Source organism: Bombina bombina, chromosome 2, assembly GCF_027579735.1.
Source record: "Bombina bombina isolate aBomBom1 chromosome 2, aBomBom1.pri, whole genome shotgun sequence".
Taxonomy (NCBI): Eukaryota; Metazoa; Chordata; class Amphibia; order Anura; family Bombinatoridae; genus Bombina; species Bombina bombina.
The window spans coordinates 1,416,046,748-1,416,068,593 of record NC_069500.1 but is presented as its reverse complement, the minus strand read 5'-3'; the positions used below and the strand labels follow the sequence as shown (position 1 = coordinate 1,416,068,593).

At 42.7% G+C, this 21,846-nt stretch overlaps 1 protein-coding gene across 1 annotated transcript in view; it reads right to left on the bottom strand.

The window, feature by feature from the left end:
- The window catches only part of ALMS1 (ALMS1 centrosome and basal body associated protein), a 230,543-nt gene that overhangs the window by 128,546 nt on the left and 80,151 nt on the right, over positions 1-21,846 (bottom strand). Inside the window, exon 4 of the mRNA XM_053704364.1 lies at positions 10,811-10,931. Within this exon, the coding sequence (XP_053560339.1) occupies positions 10,811-10,931 (121 nt within the window). The remainder of the gene's footprint in view (positions 1-10,810; positions 10,932-21,846) is intronic.

Here is a 21,846-nt window from a genome sequence, read left to right as displayed (position 1 = left end):
GTATGTATTCAATATTTGTGGGAAACAAATACCCAAGTTCTAGAGGACACTGAATGAAAAAAACGGGATGGCAAAAAGGCGGACTCTAATCTGAGGGCACCACAGCCTGCAAAACCTCTCCCCTAAAAGCTGCTTCCACCGAAGCAAAGACATCAAATTTGTAAAATTTAGCAAAAGTATGTAAGGAGGACCAAGTAGCCGCCTTACAAATCTGCTCCATATAGAGGCCTCATTCTTAAAGGCCCATATAGAGGCCACAGCCCTAGTTGAGTGAGCCCTAATCCTCTGAGGAGGCTTATGTCCCGCTGTCTCATAGGCCAGGCGAATAATGCTCCTCAACCAAAAAGATAGGGAAGTGGAAGAGGCCCTCTGCCCTTCGCGCTTCCCTGAATACACAACAAATAAAGACGAAGTCTGTCTGAATTCTTTCATGGCCTGAAGATAGAACTTCAAGGCTCGAACCACATCCAAATTATGAAGCAACCTTTCCTTTGAAGAGGAAGGGTTTGGACACAAGGAAGGAACTACTATCTCCTGATTGATGTTACGATTCGACACAACCTTGGGAAGAAATCCCAACCCAGTGCGAAGAACAGCCTTATCAGCGTGAAAACCCAGGTAAGGAGGCTCACATTGCAAGGCCACCAACTCAGAGACTCTGCGTGCCGATGCAATAGCCAGTAGGAATAGAACCTTCCAGGAAAGAATTTTAATGTCAAGCGAATGCATTGGCTCAAATGGAGCCCTCTGCAAAATCTTAAGTACCAAGTTTAAGTTCCAAGGGGGAGTGGAATTTCTAAAGACAGGCCTGATCCTAGATAGAGCTTGAACAAAGGACTGAATATCAGGAAGCTCCTCAAGCTTCTTGTGCAACAGTACAGATAAAGCCGAAATCTGTCCTTTTAAGGAACTGGCGGAAAGTCCCTTCTCCAACCCATCCTGGAAGAAGGGCAGGATCCTGGATACCCTAACCTTATACCAGGAGTATCCATGTTCCTCACACCAGGACAAGTAGGTCCTCCACATCTTATGATAGATGCAACGAGTGACCGGTTTCCTGGCTTGAATGAGAGTATCAATCACTCTCTCAGAAAAACCTCTCTTGGCTAGGACTAAGCGTTCAATCTCCATGCAGTCAGCCTCAGAGAATCGAGATTTTGATGTAGAAAAGGACCCTGAACCAGCAGATCCCTGCGATAAGGTAACCTCAATGGAGGAGACGATGACATCCCTACCAGATATGCAAACCACATCCTCTGCGGCCACGAGGGGGCAATCAGAATAGCTGAAGCTTGCTCCTGCTTGATGCAGGCCACTACTTGAGATAGAAGTGGCAACAGTGGAAATATGTAGACTAGGTTGAACTCGCAAGGCACAGCCAAGGCATCTATTAGCTCCGCCTGGGGATCCCTGGACCGCGACCCGTATCTGGGTAGCTTGAAGTTGAGTCTGGACGCCATGAGATATATCTCCGGTGTCCCCAATCTGTTACAGATCTCCGCAAACACCTCGTGATGGAGAGACCATTCCCCTGGAACGATTGTCTGCTAAGAAAATCCGCCTCCCAGTTGTCCACACCAAGAATGTGGATCGCTGAAAGCGAACAGTTGTGGGTCTCCGCCCATTACAGAATCCGAGATACTTCCCTCATGGCTAGGGAGCTTCTCGTCTCCCCCTGATGGTTGATGTAAGCCACAGAGGTAATATTGTCCGACTGGAATCTGATGAATCAGGATGACCCCAGGAGGGGCTAAGCCCTCAGAGCTTTGAAGATTGTTGAAGTTCCTGAATATTGATTGGGAGAAGCGACTCCTCTCAAGTCCACATGCCCTGTGCCTTCCTGGCACCCCAAACAGCTCCCCATCCTGACAGACTTGCGTCCGTGGTCACAATCTCCCAGGATGGTCTCAAGAAGGATGTCCCCTGAGACAGTTGGCCCGGACAGATCCACTAAGAGAGGGATTCCCTCGTTCGGATGTCCAGAGAGATCTGTCGGGATAGATCTGAGCGATCGCCTTTCCATTGTCTCAACATGCACAACTGAAGAGGTCTGAGATGGAACCTGGCATATGGAATGACATCTATGCTGGATACCATGAGCCCAATCACCTCCATACACCGGGCCACAGATGGCCTTGAGGAGGTCTGAAGGGCAAGTCAGCTGGATGCAATATTGCAACGTATCTGTTCTGTCAGGAATATCTTCCTGGATATAGAATCTATTATCGTGCCCAGGAATTCCACCCTGTTGCTGGGAACCAGGGAACTCTTTCCTACATTTATCTTCCATCCATGAGATCAAAGAAGAAGAGCCCTCGAATGGTCCTCTGCAAAACTGCTGGAAAAGCAAAAACTGGCGGCCAAAGGGCCGCTCCCGCGGGAGGATTAGTAGTGCCCAGGGGAGCTGCATGTGTAATCAGAGATGAATGTAGGGAACGCACCTCGCAGGACGGAGAACCCTCAGAGGTGGAAGGCTCAGTTGTACTAAATAACAAATTATGCTCACCTGATAATTTAATTTCCATCGAGGGGAGGAGAGTCCACGGCTTCATTCATTACTATTGGCAATTAAGAAACTGGCCACCAGGAGGAGGCAAAGACACCCCAGCCAAAGGCTTAAATAAATCTCCCACTTCCCTCATCCCCCAGTCATTCTGTCGAGGGAACCAGGAACAGTAGGAGAAATATCAGGGTATAAATGGTGCCAGAAAATGATTAAATTTAGGTCCGCCCATCGGAGATATGGAGAGCCGTGGACTCTCCTCCCCTCGATGAAAATGAAATGATCAGGTAAGCATAATTTATGTTTTCCATCTAAAGGGGAGATTACTGTTGGGAACATATACCCAAGCTCTAGAGGGCACTGCATGAAACCGGGAGGGTAAAAAGGTGGACCCTAATCAGGGGGAACCACAGTCTGCAAAACCTATCTCCCAAAAACAGCTTCCGCAGAAGCAAAAACGTCAAATTTGTAAAAGTGTGTAAGGAGAACCAGGTAGCCACCTTACAAATCTGCTCCATAGAGGCCTCATTCTTGAAGGTCCAGGATGAAGCCACAGCTCTACTTGAATGAGCCGTGATCCTCTGAGGAGGCTTATGTCCCGCTGTCTCATAAGCCAGGCGAATCAAACTCCTCAACCAAAAATACAAAGAAGTAGCAGAGGCACTTTGCGCTTCCCAGAATACACCACAAAGAGAGATGTAGACTGCCTGAAATCCTTTGTAGCCTGAAGATAAAACTTCAAGTCACAAACCACATCCAGGTTATGAAGTAACCTCTCCTTTGAAGAAGAAGGATTAGGATACAAAGAAGGAACAACTATTTCCTGATTGATGTTACGGTTAGACACCACCTTGGGGAGAAACCCCAACCCAGTGCGAAGTACAGCCATATCCGCATGAAACACCAGATAAGGAAGATCACTTTGCAAGGCAGCTAGTTCAGATACTCTGTGTGCCAATGCAATAGCCAACAGGAAGATAACCTTCGAGGACAGAATCTTAATGTCTATGGAATGCATAGGTTCAAACGGAACCCTCTGCAAAACCTTAAGGACTAAGTTTAAGCTCCAAGGCGGAGGCGACTGTCTAAAGACAGGCCTGATTCTAGACAGAGCCTGAACAAAAGATTGAATGTCAGGGAGCTCAGCAAGTCTCCTATGCAACAAGACTGATAATGACCAAATCTGTCCCTTTAAGGAACTAGCAGCAATACCCTTCTCCAAACCATCTTGGAGAAAGGACAGAATCCTGGATACCTTCACCTTATGCCAAGGATATCCATGCTTCTCACACCAGGACAAGTAAGTCATAGAGATAATCTGCCCCCTACGTGATCCGGAGATCGGTCGGGGGCCGCCCCTTCATGCCGATTTCCTCTCGGCGGGCTTCTTGCTCTACTAAGACTTGTTCCAAGATTGAGCCGGCTTCCAAGATCCCTTGGGCTGCTTGCGTTCGGCCTTGTCCGCACGAAAGGGACGAAAAGTAGATCCCTTAGGCTTAGCCTTCTTATCCTGCGGTAGGAAAGCTCCCTTGCCTCCCGTAACCGTGGATATGATTGAATTCAATCCTGGACCGAACAGGATCTTCCCTTGAAAAGGCAGGGACAACAGCCTCGATTTAGAGGTCATGTCCGCAGACCAAGATTTTAGTCACAGAGCCCTGCGTGCTAAAACAGAAAAGTGTGACAGGTTAGCAGCCTCGCTCCTGACATGGACTTGAGTGAAGAAAGCAGGCAGCGAAACTCGTCAACGCTGATTGCTTAGGGAACTGTTAATATGAGTCGGGATGTTTCGCAGAAAGACTCTCCCTGCATCTCCGGACTCTAACTTTTGCCCAGGCTCTCACTGAGAGGCTGACAGGACTACTTAAAACTCCAGTCCCAATGCAAAGAGTACCACCCTCCATAAGAGACTAATCCGAAACTCCGGCACTCCTCTGCCATCCTCCTATGACGAAAGGCAAAGAATGACTGGGGGACGAGGGAAGTGGGGGAGGTATTTAAGCCTTTCAAGACCCAGAAAGAGGAAGTTAAAGAGGCCACACCCGGTCACATGGAGTGCCATGCAGGACTGCCCCTGCACTAAGGAGAAAACACAGCAAAAAAGGCTGTGTCTATATCTCCCTAAGGAAACCGGACTGTTCACACATTGACAGAGCCTTATCTCACACATGTCGCAGCATTAAACACAATAAAGAATATTATGCATAACCCCCCCCCCCCCCTGTTCAATAAATCCCTTTCCGAGGATATTAACCCTTGATTCTATACAGATAAAAGTAGACACACTGTGACCCTGTCTTGCGTTATCATATGTGTATAAATGAAACGATCTTACCCGAATCTATGCCATGGAACAGGAACACGGCCCTTTTTAAGTGTGACAGGGTAGTAGCATCGCTCCTGACATGGACTTGAGTGCAGAAAGCAGGCAGGAAAACTCGTCAACTCTTATTGCTTAGGGAGCTGTTAATCTGAGTCGGGATGGTTTCGCAAAAAGACTCTCCCTGCATCTCCGGACTCTAACTTTTGCCCAGGCTCTCACTGAGAGGCTGACAGGACTACTTAAAACTCCAGCCCCATTCCGAAGAGTACTACAATACATAAGAGACTACTCCAAATCTTCCAACACTTCTCTGCCAACCTCCTGTGACGAAAGGCAAAGAATGACTGGGGGATGAGGGGAGTGGGGGAGGTATTTAAGCCTTTGGCTGGGGTGTCTTTGCCTCCTCCTGGTGGCCGGGTTCTTAATGAATGAAGCCGTGGACTCTCCTCCCATTAAGATAGAAATAAACTTGCATGATTCAGATAGAGCTTGTAATTTTAAGATACTTTTGAATTCACTTCTATTTTCAAATGTGTCTTGGTATCCCTTGTTGAAAAAGAATACGTACATATCCTACACTAGTGGGAGCTGCTGCTAATTGGTGCCTGCACCCATTTGTCTCTTGTGATTGGCTAACTAGATGTGCTCAGCTAGATGACAGTAGTGTAATGTTGTTCCTTCAGCAAAGGATAACAAGAGTACGAAGCAAATTTGATAATAGAAGTAAATTGGAAAGCTGTTCAAGATTGTATGTTCTATCCAAACCATGAAAGACAACTTTGGGGTTTCCTGTCCCTTTAATTTCCTGGTTTCACTGAAATGTAATATTGATCCCCTGAATAAAAAAATATTACTGTACACAGTACAGAGTTATCAATAGTAATCTCTATAGAATATAACGTTTCTGTCTATTTATAATACTTAAACACACTCTTATACAACGGTAGGTTGGTGGCTTTAAAGGGACTTCAGAATCATGTCAGGGCCTACTCGTTTCATAATCCAACGGGGATTTTATGTGATAAACTTGACATGTTTTAAAATCTGGTCTGGAATCGAAGCAATATTTTACTGGGACTTTAATCACTTCTAATGAAGATGCGCTGTAATTTACTATTTAATCTAGCCGTGACATTCTAATACCTGCGCTCCGCCCACCCACTTCAAAACTATTTGTTTTTATGAGATAACAGTTTGAACTGTTCTCCAATTGATGCTCTAGTTACAAAAAAAGGACCGTACAGCTAGAGCACCAATTTGAGAACAGTTCAAACCGTTAGCTCACAAAAAATATTGGTTTTAAAGTGGGCAACCAGAGAGTGAGGTATTAGAATGGAACAGCTAGATTAAAAAGTAAGTTACAGTGCATCTGTATAAGTAATCAATTAAACTCCCGGTAAAATATTGCTTAGATTCAGGAACTGATTTTAAAACAAGTTTACTTCACTTTAATCTTTAAGTCTTTTTGAAACCTAACCATGCCTAAGTGTGACCATCCTGCAAACAAAATAACACAATGTCACAGTATGTGTCCAGCAGGTAAACCTTATGTTTTGATAAATCACATTTGCTACCAGTTCACAAAGGATTTAAAAAGTCAAAACCTACAATAGAAACCCCATCTCTCTGCATTAAAAATATTGAACATTAAAATGAACTCTTTCAAGATTAAAAGAGAGAAAGCATAAAGGAAATGACGAGTTTAAAATCCATAGTTCTTCAGACCCAGAAACTCCTTATGTAGAAGTATTAGCAGAAGCAGTTGAAATATTTAGATATAAGCCATGCATACAGAAATGCTCAGGTCCGTCTGAAGAATTCTCTAAAGAACAATAGAAGCCAGACAGAAAATACAAAGGTCTTAAACCTACCTCACACATTTTCATTTGGTTATAAAATAGCTGAAACTAAGGGAGCGTTATATAATGTATAAAGGGTTATTAGTGCAGCCTATACCTGACCATTTGGGTTTAGCTACAACATATCATCTTGCTTCCATTCTATTGTTCATTCAATATAGATAAAGACATTAAAAGGGACAGTCTACTCTAAAATTGTTATTGCTTAAAGATAGATAATCCCTTTATTACCCATTCCCCAGTTTTGTATAAACAGCACGGTTATATTAATACACTTTTTACCTCTGTGATTACCTTGTATCTAAGACTCTGTAGACTGCCCCATTATTTCAGTTCTTTTGACAGACTTGCATTTTAGCCAATCAGTGCTGATTCATCAATAACTCCACGGGAGTAAGCACACTTATCAAAATGAAACACATAAAACAGCACGGTCTAGCTGTGAAAAACACACCGAGATAAGAGGTGGCCTTCAAGGGCTTAGAAATTAGTGTATGAGTCTACCTAGGTTTAGCTTTTAACAAAGAATACCAAGAGAACAAAGCAAATTTGATGATAAAAGTAAATTGGAAAGTTGTTTAAAATTACATTATCTATCTGAATCATGAAAGGTATATGCCTTCTTCTGTTTTATTGATTTTCTTTAAGGATAAAAATGAGGGCAGAGAGATGGGAGGCAAGAAAATCAGTAGAAAAGACCTGCTAAGGCAAATATCGGCTTTTTCTCAACGAGAGATAAAGTGAATTAAAAGAATGAGCCTGTGCCTAAACAAAACAATGTATTTAGTGTAAGAGTCTAGATGCATGATCAGATCATCTATCACTACAGGCAAATGCCATGGAGCTATAAACAACTAAATAGATTTAATGCCATTAATAGTTGCCAGAGCCAAAACAAACATTTAATCCACTCACTGGAATGGAGGTTTGTAATGACAACGTCGCGTAAAAATCTTCTTGCATGACTTTTTATCAATGTTTATAATTGGTAAAGTTATAATGTTCTTTGAAAACTCAATAAAAACATTTAAATGAAAAAAAAAATACCTGAAGCCGTTCATGTAACAATATATTTATGCTGAGAAACATAAAAAACACTAAGATGTGAACACTTTGCCTGCAAGAATATCTTAGCCACTATATCACAGTCCTCATTTGCTAAAACTTGTTGTCAAACAGTCAGAAGCCAGTCTATTTATTTGCTGTAAAAGCTCAGGACACAGACATTTCTACAAGTTCCTCTAGACCAGCGTTTCCCAACCGCGGTCCTCAAGTACCCCCAACAAGCCTGGTTTTCATTATAACTGAACTAGAGCACAGGTGAAATAATCATCTGATGTTTGAGAGCAGGTTAGTAACCATGGTTACCAGTGCACTGGTTCAGCTATAATGAAAACCAGGCCAGTTGGGGGTACTTGAGCCCCAAGATAGTAATTTAATACTAACAGAATGCATCAGCTCAAACGGAGCCGGCTGCAAAACTCTAAAAACAAGGTTAAAGGGACATAAAAACCACAAATTTTCTTTCACGAATTAGATAGAGAATACAATTTTAAACAACTTTACAATTTACTTCTATTATCAAACGTTCTTCATTTTCTTGTTATTCTTTGTTGAAAAGCAGGAAGGTAGGCCCATGAGTGCGCACGTGTCTGGAGCACTATATGGCAGCAGTTTTGCAAGTTAAACATCAGCAAGAGCACTAGATGGCAGCACTATTTCCTGTCATGTAGTGCCTCAGGCATGTGCACGCTACCTACCTAGGTATCTCTTCAACAAAGAATAACAAGAGAACGAAGCCCATTTGATAACAGAAATGAATTGGAAACTTTTTTTTAAATCTTATTCTTTGTCAGAATAATGAAAGAAAAATGTTGGGTTTTCTGTCCCTTTAAGACTCCAAGGAGGAGTAACAGATTTAAACACAGGCCTGATTCTGACCAAGGCCTGAACAAAAAGAATGAACACCTGGCAGAACTGCTAGACGTTTATGCAGAAGAATAGACAGAGCAGAAATCTGACTGACAAACCAAACTCCAGGCCCTCCTGAAAAAAAGCCAAAATTTGAGGAACCCTTACTCCAAGAAAAACCTTTTGAATCACACCAATGAAGGTATTTACATCATACTCTATGGTAAATTCTGCGAGTAACCGGTTTACAAGCCTGAAGCATAGTATATATGACTTTCTCAGAGAAGCCACGTCTAGCCAAACATAGACATTCAATCTCCAAGCACTCAGCTTCAGAAAAAAACAGATTTGGATGAAGAAAGGGACCCTGAAGTAGAAGGTCCATCCTGAAAGGTAACCTCCATGGCGGAAGAAATGACATTGTCACCAGATCCGTGAACCAGATCCTGCGAGGCCATGCAGGAGCTATTAGAATGACAGAAGCTCTCTCCTGTTTGATGCGAGCAATTACTTGTGGAAGCAACGCAAACAGGGGAAACAGGTATGCTAGATTGAAGCTCAAGGAACTGCTAGAGCATCTACCAGAACGGCTTGAGGATCTCTTGACCTTGAACCGTACTTTGGAAGCTTGGCGTTTTGACGAGACACCATCAGATCCAACTCCGGAACCCCCACCTGAGAGTTATCATTGTGAAAACCTCTGGGTGGAGAGCCCACTCTCCGGGTAGAAAGGTCTGCCTGCTTAGAAAATCCGCCTCCTAGTTGTCCACCCCTGGTATGTGGATGGCAGAGAGATGGCAATCGTGAGAATCCGCCCACTGGAGAATGCGAGACACCTCCTTCTTTGCCAAGGAACTCCGAGTTCCTCCCTGGTGATTGATGTAGTCCACGAGGTGATGTTGTCCGACTGAAATCTGATAAATCGGATCAAAGCTAGTTGAGGCCAAGCTATTAAAGCATAGAAAATTGCTCTCATCTCCAAGATGTTTATTGGAAGAGACGCCTCCTCTGGAGTCCACAGACCCTGGCTGGGGTCCGTGGTCACAATCACCCAGGAAGGCCTCAGGAAGCATGTGACCTGAGACAGATGGTCCTGTGAAACCCACCATGAGAGTGAGACTCTTGTTGGGGAATCCAAATGTATCTTCTGCGAGAGATCTGAGTGGTCCCTGTTCCATTGACTGAGCATCCATAGCTGCAGAGGTCTCAGATGGAACCTCCATGCATTGAGCCACAGATGGACGAATAGTAGACTGAAGAGGCAGGCAAGAAACATGAAGCTTGGATTTTCTGATGTCCATCAGAAAAATCTTCATGGACAGGGAATCTGATTCGCTGTAGCCCCCCAGTACAATTCTTGCTTACATCAATGGGGGAGGCTGCAGGAATGGTGTTAAAGCCCAGCGCTGTTAGGACGGAATGGAATGTCCAAATGGTGTGAAGGAGTTAAATACACCATCACCATCTAATATGAACATCATTTTTATGTATTTATTATACAATTAAAATAACAAGTTTTATCTTATGATGTTTGAACAAAAAGTCACAATCTGCTAATGGTATAGGATATAGCTGAACTACATTATCTGCCTAAAATACTCTGAGAAGAGAAGAGAATAGTTCCTGAGAAAGGTTCTCTTTTTAATCCAGAAATGCAATGAGCCTTTGTGAAAAGATTTGCTGCCGTTATTTTTTGTGAATAAATCTGTGGATCATGGTCCTAAACCTCAGCTTGAGTATACTGTATGGTAAAGTATATATTTTTGTATAATATGCTGGTTTCCCTAATTGTGCATTGTGAGGATACTATACAATAAAAAAAAAGACAGAAGAGTTGGTTTTTAATGTTTTTAACATTTTATCAACTACTTTATTTATTGTTCTGTCTTTATTGTAAAAATCCGTTAGTCCAGTGTTTATCATTGAGGCCTAAAGACAGAGCTGATTTGTGGAATATCCTATATGAGACAATGGTCAGTTTTTAGTCTTTAGGATACAAATTGGATAACCCTGTTCTCCAAGGTTACTTGAAATAAAGATACAATGAAAATGATGCAATGAGTTTATCTCACAGAGAGGAAAATGAACCATCATACACAAAAGATGTCCTTACACATCTCATATGATACAGAAACCTTCATAATAAATAGAACATTTTATTAAACTTGAAATTAAATTATGCACAGAACTTCCTGTATAACAAATGCAACATACCTCAAAGGTGCAAAATCCATTTCTGTTTTCTGAAGAAGAGTATCATCAAAAAACTTCTGTCGCTGAGCAGTTCCTGATGTCAGCAGCGGGAGACACGGAGAAAGCCGGCTGTCCTGCATTTCTGCTGAGACAAAGTGGTGAGTGAAACAATGGCATTTTACTAAAGTCATTTGACTCCTAAAGCAATCAGATGCTACGTTTTGTGGTAATCAATATAGAACAGCTGTAATACCCACTACTTCAGGGAAAATGCTACCTCATTTTCTGGATAGTCACCGTCTTCTGGGACATTTTTCTATGGTTATGAAATATTTTTCAATTTAAACCACATCTAATACAGCTGTATCAGCTGCGTACCTATGCCTATACCTCATTGGCTAATAGGTTCTTTCTCTTGGTGCTCATTGGTTGAAGGGTCGAGAAGTCACAGAGCATTAGTAGGAAGAAAGTGCACAGCTGATACTAGTATATTAGTTTCAGTTAACGTGATGGTAAACTCTTCCCTTTATAAAAGCTGATCCGTAATGTTAGTGTTATTTTAGATGCAGTTTAATTAATCAGTTGTAATGAAAATGCGCTTTAACTTACTTTAATATAGATATGAAGTTAAAATACTCGCGCTATGATGCCCACTTAAAAAATAAATTTTTCTGTGAGTTAATGGTTTGAATTGTCCAACCAGCACTCTCCCCATAAGGCACTTTTGTTGTATCTAGAGTGCTGATTGGAGAACAATTCAAACCTTTAGCTCACAGAAAAAGTGACTTTTGAACTGGGCAGCAGAGCGCTGGGTATTTGAATTTCATATCTATATTAAAAATGTAAATTTATGCTTAACTGATAAATTAATTTCTTCTATGGTACGACGAGTCCACGGATTCATCCTTTACTTGTGGGATATTATCCTCCTGCTAACAGGAAGTGGCAAAGAACACCACAGCAGAGCTGTCTATATAGCTCCTCCCTTAGCTCCACCCCCCAGTCATTCGACCAAAGGTACAGGAAGAAAAAGGAGAAACTACAAGGTGCAGAGGTGACTGAAGTTTAAAATCAAAAAATATAATCTGTCTTAAAATGTCAGGGCGGTACGACGAGTCCACGGATTCATCCTTTACTTGTGGGAAACAATACCAAAGCTACAGGACACGGATGAACGGGAGGGACAAGACAGATGGTTAAACAGAAGGCACCACTGCTTGAAGAATTTTTCTCCCAAAAATAGCCTCCGAAGAAGCAAAAGTATCAAATTTGTAAAATTTGGAAAAGGTATGAGGCGAAGACCAAGTCGCAGCCTTACAAATCTTTGGTTGCTTGCAAGTAAAACTTCAAAGCACGAACCACGTCCAAGTTGTGCAACAGACGCTCCTTCTTAGAGGGAGGATTAGGACACAGAGAAGGAACAACAATTTCCTGATTGATATTCCTATTAGTAACAACCTTAGGAAGGAATCCAGGTTTGGTACGCAAAACCACCTAATCAGCATGGAAAACAAGAAAAGGCGAGTCGCATTGCAATGCAGATAATTCAGAAACTCTTCGAGCCGAAGAGATAGCAACTAAAAATAGAACTTTCCAAGATAGAAGCTTAATATCTATGGAATGCATAGGTTCAAACGGAACCCCTTAAATAACTTTTAGAACTAAATTCAAACTCCATGGCGGAGCAACAGGTTTAAACACAGGCTTGATTCTAACTAAAACCTGACAGAATGACCGAACGTCTGGAACATCTGCAATCCTTCTTGGAGAAAGGACAAAATCCTAGGAATCCTGATCTTACTCCATGAGTAGCCTTTGGATTCGCACCAATAAAGATATTTACACCATATCTTATGATAAATTTTCCTAGTGACAGGCTTTCGAGCCTGAATCAAGGTATCTATGACCGACCCAGAGAAACCCCGCTTGGAAAAAATCAAGCGTTCAATCTCCAAGCAGTCAGCCGCAGAGAAACTAGATTTGGATGCTGGAACGGACCTTGAATCAGAAGGTCCTGTCTCAGTGGCAGAGTCCATGGTGGAAGAGAGGACATGTCCACAAGGTCTGCATACCAAGTCCTGTGTGGCCACGCAGGTGCTATCAAAATCACCGAAGCTCTCTCCTGTTTGATTCTGGCAATCAAACGAGGAAGGAGAGGAAATGGTGGAAACACATAAGCCAGGTTGAACGACCAGGGTACTGCTAGAGCATCTATCAGTACTGCCTGAGGATCCCTTGACCTGGACCCGTAACAAGGAAGTTTGGCGTTCTGATGAGACGCCATCAGATCCAATTCTGGTGTGCCCCATTGCTGAATCAATTGTGCAAACACCTCCGGATGGAGTTCCCACTCCCCCCGGATGAAAAGTCTGACGACTTAGAAAATCCGCCTCCCAGTTGGGATATAGATTGCCGATAGATGGCAAGACTGAGTCTCTGGCCATCGAATTATTTTGGTAACCTCTATCATCGCTAGAGAACTCTTTGTTCCCCCCTGATGATTGATATATGCTACAGTCGTGATATTGTCCGACTGGAATGTTATGAATCTGGCTGAAGCCAGCTGAGGCCACGCCAGAAGCGCGCTGAATATCGCTCTCAGTTCTAGAATATTTATCGGGAGGAGAGCCTCCTCCTGAGTCCACAAACCCTGTGCTTTCAGGGAATTTCAGACTGCACCCCAGCCCAATAGGCTGGCGTTCGTCGACACTATGACCCATGCTGGCCTGCGGAAACACATTCCCTGGGACAGATGATCCTGTGACAACCACCAAAGAAGAGAGTCTCTGGTCTCTTGATCCAGATTTTGCTGAGGAGATAAATCTACATAATCCCCATTCCACTGTTTGAGCATGCATAGTTGCAGTGTTCTGAGATGCAAGCGAGCAAACAGAACTATGTCCATTGCCGCTACCATTAGTCCGATTACCTCCATACACTGAGCCACTGACGGCCGAGGAATGGAATGAAGAGCTCGGCAGATGGTTAAAATCTTTGATTTCCTGACCTCCGTCAGAAAATTTTTCATGTCCACCGAATCTATCAGAGTTCCCAGGAAAGGAACTCTTGTGAGAGGGGTAAGTGAACTCTTTTTTACTTTCACCTTCCACCCGTGAGATCTTAGAAAAGCCAACACGATGTCCGTGTGAGACTTGGCTAGTTTGTAAGTCGACGCCTGAATTAAGATATCGTCCAGATAAGGCACCACAGCTATGCCCCGCGGCCTTAGAACCGCCAGAAGGGACCCTAGCACCTTTGTGAAAATTCTGGGAGCTGTGGCCAACCCAAAGGGAAGAGCCACAAACTGGTAATGCTTGTCCAGAAAGGCGAACCTGAGGAACTGGTGATGATCTTTGTAGATATGGATGTGTAGATACGCATCCTTTAAGTCCACAGTGGACATATATTGACCCTCCTGGATCATTGGTTAAATAGTCCGAATGGTCTCCATCTTGAAGGATGGGAATTTGTTTAGGATCTTGAGATCTAAAATTGGTCTTAAGGTTCCCTCTTTTTTGGGAACCACAAACAGATTGGAGTAGAACCCCTGTCCCTGTTCTGTTTTCGGAACTGGGCAGATCACTCCCATGGTATATAGGTCTTCTACACAGCTTAAGAACGCCTCTCTCTTTGTCTGGTTTACAGACAATTGAGAAAGATGGAATCTCCCCCTTGGAGGAGAATCTTTGAAATCTAGAAGATACCCCTGGGTTACGATTTCTAAAACCCAGGAATCCTGAACGTCTCTTGCCCAAGCCTGAGCAAAGAGAGAAAGTCTGCCCCCTACTAGATCCGGTCCCGGATCGGGGGCAACCCCTTCATGCTGTCTTGGTGGCAGCAGCAGGCTTCTTGGCCTGTTTACCCTTGTTCCAAGTCTGGTTAGGTCTCCAGACTGACGTGGATTGAGCAAAATTCCCCTCTTGCTTTGCAGCAGGGGAAGAGGTAGAGGGACCCCCTTTGAAGTTTCGAAAGGAACGAAAATTATTTTGTTTGGTCCTGTCTTATCCTGAGGAAGGGCATGGCCTTTCCCTCCAGTGATGTCTGAAATGATCTCTTTCAGTTCAGGCCCGAATAGGGTCTTACCCTTGAAAGGGATGGCTAAAAGCTTAACTTTTGATGACACATCAGCAGACCAGGACTTAAGCCATAGCGCTCTACACGCTAAAATGGCAAAACCTGAATTCTTTGCCGCTAATTTAGCCAGTTGAAAAGCGGCATCTGTAATGAAACAATTAGCTAGCTTGAGAGCCCTAATTCTATCCAGAATATCATCTAATGGGGTCTCAACCTGAAGAGCCTCCTCCAGAGCCTCGAACCAAAAAGCAGCTGCAGTAGTTACAGGAACAATGCACGCTATAGGTTGGAGAAGAAAACCCTGATGAACAAATATTTTCTTTAGGAGACCCTCTAATTTTTTATCCATAGGATCTTTGAAAGCACAACTGTCCTCAGTAGGTATAGTTGTACACTTAGCCAGGGTAGAAATAGCTCCCTCCACCTTAGCGACCGTCTGCCATGGTGTCTAATATGGGAAACATTTTCTTAAAAGTAGGAGGGGCAGCAAACGGAATACCTGGTCTATCCCACTCCTTAGTAACAATGTCCGAAATCCTCTTAGGGACCGGAAAAACATCAGTGTAGGCAGGAACCTCTAGAAATCTGTCCATTTTACACAATTTCTCTGGAACTACAATAGGGTCACAATCATCCAGAGTCGCTAAAACCTCCCTGAGCAATAAGCGGGGTGTTCTAGTTTAAATTTATTAGCCGTCATATCTGAGTCTGTCTGAGGGAACATCTTTCCTGAATCAGAAATCTCTCCCTCAGACAGCAAATCCCTCACCCCCAACTCAGAACATTGTGAGGGTACATCGGATATGGCTAATAAAGCGTCAGAGGACTCAGCATTTGTTTTCACACCAGACCTACTGCGCTTCCCCTGCAACCCAGGCAGCTTAGATAAAACCTCTGTGAGGGTAGTATTCATAACTGCGGCCATATCTTGCAGGGTGAAAGAATTAGACGCACTAGAAGTACTTGGCGTCGCTTGTGCGGGCATTAATGGTTGTGACACTTGGGGAGAATTAGATGGCATAACCTGATTCCCTTCTGACTGAGAATCATCCTGCGACATACTTTTAGTAGCTAAAATATGTTCTTTGCAATTTATTGACCTTTCAGTGCATGAGGGACACATTTTAAGCGGGGGTTCCACAATGGCTTCTAAACATATTGAACAATTACTTTCTTCAATGTCAGACATGTTGAACAGGCTAGTAATGACTACAAACAAGCATGAAAACACTTTATTTAGTGAAAAAAATAACAATCTTAAAAAACGGTACTGCACCTTTAAGAGAAAAAAAGCTAATTTTTGCAAGCAGACTCAATATGTGTAGTTACGTTTGCCCCACAAGGAAATTTAACATTTAACCCCTTAATGTGCAAACCGGATTGAAATGAGGCCTAAATCCGGAAAAAAAAACCACCCCCGGCACCTACCTGCCCTCAGGGATAGTAAATATGGGGTTAAAGCTACAATTTGGCCCAAAACATCCACAAGGGCCCTCAGGAGTTGGAGCTTGCTACGTGAAACAACTGCGCATCTGAGGCCCGAAAATAGGCCCCGCCCATCTCACTCGATGTCTCTACAGCCTCAAAGAACCGCACCAGAGCGGTTTTAAACTAGCCATGTGGGTTCTGAAACTCAAAAAATAAGCCAAGTGTACCCTCAATAAAGTTGCCCAAAAAAGTTATTGCCCACAAAACGTTAACAGCACTCCCAGTTCATAAAATGTTTGCCCACAAACATTCAAAACTCAGTGTCAACCATTTTTGTAATTAGCCCCTTATGCAAGCTTAGTAATGCCTTTCTATAGCTCTTAGGATTACTGCTTACCCTTACCCACATGCGGATACTGTCAGCCTTTCTGAAATACAGTGTCTCTCCAGAAAAAATGACTGAACATACCTCACTGCTATATAGCATGAAAACGTTCCTCACACTGAAGTTTCTTAAGTACTCCTCAGCCCTTCTGTGGGAACTGCTCTAGATCTTAGTGACAAATGCAAAGATCATCAGCCTCCAGGCAGAAGTCTTCATCCATCTGCTGCCTGAGAGAAAATAGTACACACCGGTACCATTTAAAATAAAAAAACTCTTGCTTGAAGAAAATAAAAACTAACATTTTATCACCTCTTTCACTTTACCCTTCCTAGTACTTAGAGTAGGCAAAGAGAATGACTGGGGGGTGGAGCTAAGGGAGGAGCTATATAGACAGCTCTGCTGTGGTGCTCTTTGCCACTTCCTGTTAGCAGGAGGATAATATCCCACAAGTAAAGGATGAATCCGTGGACTCGTCGTACCTTATAGAAGAAAACTAAATGTATGCTTACCTGATAAATTTATTTCTTTCCAGATATGGAGAGTCCACGACGTCATCAATTACTAGTGGGAATATCACTCCTGGCCAGCAGGAGGATGCAAAGAGCACCACAGCAAAGCTGTTAAGTGTCACTCCCCTACCCACAATCCCCAGTCATTCGACCGAAAGGAAAATGAAAAAAGGAATAACACAAAGGTGTAAATGTGCCTGAGGTTTAGTAAAAAAACAAGTGTCTTAGAACAAGGGTGGGGTTGTGGACTCTCCATGTCCGGAAATAAATTTATCAGGTAAGCATAAATGTTGTTTTCTTTCCTAATATATGGAGAGTCCACAACATCAACAATTACTAGTGGGAACCAATACCCAAGCTAGAGGACACAGATGACTAGGGAGGGATAACAAGACAGGCAGACCTAAACAGAAGGTTCCACCGCTTGAAGAACCTTTCTCCCAAAGGAGGCCTCGGCCGTGGCAAAAGTGTCAAATTTGAAAAAAGTACGCAGAGAGGACCATGTTGTGTGGAATGAGCTGTAATTTTCTCAGGAGGCTGCTGACCAGCAGTCTCATAAACTAAACGAATTATACTTCTCAACCAGAGAGAAAGAAGTAGCAGTAGCTTTCTGACCTTTATGCTTTCCAGAGAAACAAACAAACAGGGCAGAGGACTGGCGAAAATCCTTAACCGTCTGTAGGCAGAATTTTAGAGCACGCACAACATCCAAGTTGTGCAACAAATGTTCCTTATGAGAAGAAGGAATAGGACATAGAGAAGGAACCACAATTTCCTGATTAATACAGTTGTGCTCATAAGTTTACATAGACTGGCAGAATTTATGATTTCTTGGCCATTTTTCAGAGAACATGAATGATAACACAAAAACTTTTCTTTCACTCATGCTTAGTGTTTGGCTGAAGCCATTTATAATCTATCAACTGTGTTTACTCTTTTTTTTTTTTTTTTTTTTTTTTATTGAGGTAAAGTAAGGCATACAGTGTTTTAAGACATTCCACAATTGCTATTAAAGAAAACATGTTACAGAGCAATCCATGCAAAAAAAAAAAAAAAAAGTATAGATACAAGGAATGTAAACAAGTCCAGTTAGTAAAACAGTAGAGTAACCAATACACATAATGTCATATAAAGAGCTAATATAAACATGCCTTAAAGAGTCAAAGCCTCCCCTCTGAGTCAAAGGGCCACTCTTGGGTCCCTGGTTAAGAATTTGTTGCAATGGGAGGCTGCCTGCTAGATATAAGATCACTTATGGATCTAATTACAACCTCTAGTTTTAGGGTTTATAGCTGTAATGTAGAAGTTGGGAGTTTAAAATACTAATAATGCCATAACTATGAATATAAATGCTAAGACATAGAGATATTAGGCTCAAACATCTGCCCTTAAAATATGGGTCTCAAATGAACCTCAAATTTTGTTTTATTTTTCTTTAGGTGCAATATTATTATTCAGGGAATACTAGAAGGTAAAACATTTTGGAATATATTGGAGAGACGCTAGATAGATTAATGCTACTGACATAGGCTGTGGAATAAATTTTCTGTGCTGACCAGTGAAGAGAGAAGAACGTTTTCATTGCATTTTATGGAACACCTTAGCATGAGCAAGAATAAACTATGCCTGATTACACAACTTGGGAATCTGTTATAACAAAAGCAGTATCTTTAAAAGTACTTATATGTGCAGCCTCATCTGAAACTAAATATTATTCAGAATACTCTGTCAAATATAAAAACGGGCTATATAGCTTATTTGGAAGCCGCTAGATAGATTAATGCTACTAACCTAGGCTGAGGTATAAATTTTCTGTACTAACCAGTTAAGAGAGAGGAACAATTTGCATAACATTTTATGGAACAACCTAGCATGAGCAAGAATAAACTGTGCCTGATTGCATAACTTGGGAATCTGTTGTAACAAAAACAGTATATTTGGAATTACTTATATGGGCAGTCTCACCTTAAACTAAATATTATTCCAGGTACTCTGTTAAATATAAAAGCTGGCTATGTAACTATATGCGTAGTGCACAGCCTCGGCCGCAAGCTGCACAACATAGCACAATAGTTCTATAATGACAGTAGTACATATTTGTGGAAAAATAGATACGTGCTATGAGGAGAAATATTCCCATGCAAGCCAAAGTACAGTTTTGAAAATAAGACAACAACAAGGTCAAAGAACTACTAAGAAATTTAGGCTGTATCAATCGTTCCAAACGCTAATGGTGATAAAGTAGGAACTCACAAACAAACTATAGCTGCATATAAAATATTTAACGTGAGTCTATTTAAACACAGTTAGGGACCGGTCTAACCTACTCCAGTGCGAGTCCCCCTGAGATAGTCCTCTTTATCAGTTGGTTGCCTGATCCCCCAAAGTCTAAGCCAGACAAAGGTAGTGGTAAAAGGATATCGTCCCTGTTCCTGCATAGTATCCCAGGTGAATAACCACTCATCTGTGTAATAAGGGGTTTTCAAGACTTTCAAAGACACTGAGGACCTCTGCATTCGTGCCCATGTACCTCCGCAATCTCGGAATGAGTGTTTCACAGGGGTCTCCGCAGCTACATGTTCCCCAGCTGATAGAAAGGCTGATTGAGTCGCTGCTATATCTCCCCCGCGGCGTCCTGCATCGGTTGCAGAACCAACGATGATCCGTTCGGTATTCACCTCTGTAACGGCCACATCACCAGTCACAGATCCTGCGGTAGTGCGCGAGACATTCATTTTGGTTAGAGGAGGTTTGAAGCGCTGGGGCCCCAAAGCGCTATCACCCACACACATCACCAAAATAGGTCTGGCTGAAATAACTTGCTGGGATGTCATGGAGCCTCTGAGGCTAAATGCGGCAGCCATCTTTTCCTCTAAGGCCGCATGGTGGTTCGAGAGTAGGTTGCGCAGCACTTGCAACACGTCAGTGGCATTCTTCATGTCCATGTTGTCCGGTCAGCACACTGGTCAGGATACCGTGTATTGCGCTAGCACTCTCCCAGAGCTTTGCATTCAGCACTGTAAGCGGCTTAACTCTTTAAAGAAATACGCTGGAATCTCCAGCATGCGAGTTAGATGATAGGCGCTAGGCAGATGTGAAGAGCAAGGTTGCGATAGATAGATGCGTTGTCTACTCAAAGTATAGTCAAGCAGTGCCTTGCGGGGAATCACTGTCTCTTAACGACAGGAGCACCGAGGTGTCCCGCCGGGGGGGGTATTAGATGGTAGGCCGCAACCTTTGTTTCACTCCGGCGTGCTGGATTTAATAGCTAGACCAAAAGATAGTGGTATTATATGATAGAGCTTGCTTCAGTAGAGCACCTTTGATCAAGCAATGTAGACGATGCAGTGTTAGGATGAGGATTTTAAAGAGATTATAATTGTAGCTTGAACAGACTAACACTCTTGCGACCTGTCATGGCCGCCGCCCGGAAGTTCCCCTCGTGTTTACTCTTTTTAAATCCTAATGACAACAGAAACTACCCAAATGACCCTGATCAAAAGTTTACATACCCTGGTGATTTTGGCCTGATAACATGCACACAAGTTGACACAAAGGGGTTTGAATGGCTATTAAAGGTAACCATCCTCACCTGTGATCTGTTTGCTTGTAATTAGTGTGTGTGTCTAAACAGTCAATGAGTTTCTGGAGTCATGGGGAAAGCAAAAGAATTGTCAAAGGATCTGCGAGAAAAGGTAGTTGAACTGTATAAAACAGGAAAGGGATATAAAATGATATCCAAGGAATTGAGAATGCCAATCAGCAGTGTTCAAACTCTAATCAAGAAGTGGAAAATGAGGGGTTCTGTTGAAACCAAACCACGGTCAGGTAGACCAACTAAAATTTCAGCCACAACTGTCAGGAAAATGGTTTGGGATACAAAGAAAAACCCACAAATAACTTCAGGTGAAATACAGGACTCTCTGAAAATATGTGGTGTGGCTGTTTCAAGATGCACAATAAGGAGGCACTTGAAGAAAGATGGGCTGCATGGTCGAGTCCCCAGAAGAAAGCCATTACTACGCTAATGCCACAAAGTATCCCGCTTACAATACGCCAAACAGCACAGAGACAAGCCTCAAACCTTCTGGCACAAAGACATTTGGAGTGATGAGACCAAAATTGAGCTTTTTGGCCACAACCATAAATGCTACATTTGGACAAGGCCTATGATGAAAGGTACACCATTCCTACTGTGAAACACAGAGGTGGATCGCTGATGTTTTGGGGATGTGTGAGCTACAAAGGTACAGGAAATTTGGTCAGAATTGATGGCAAGATGAATGCAGTATGTTATCAAAAAATACTGGAGGAAAATTTGCATTCATCAGCCCGGAAGCTGCACATGGGACGTACTTGGACATTCCAACATGACAATGATCCTAAACACAAGGCCAAGTCGACCTGTCATTGGCTACAGCAGAATAAAGTAAAGGTTCTGGAGTGGCCATCTCAGTCTCCTGACCTCAATATCATTGAGCCACTCTGGGGAGATCTCAAAACGTGCAGTTCATGCAAGACAGCCCAAGAATTTACAGGAACTGGAGGCTTTTTGCCAGGAAGAATGGGCAGCTTTACCATCTGAGAAGATAAAGAGCCTCATCCACAAATGACTTTAAGCTGTCATTGATGTTAAAGGGGGCAATAGACGGTATTAAGAA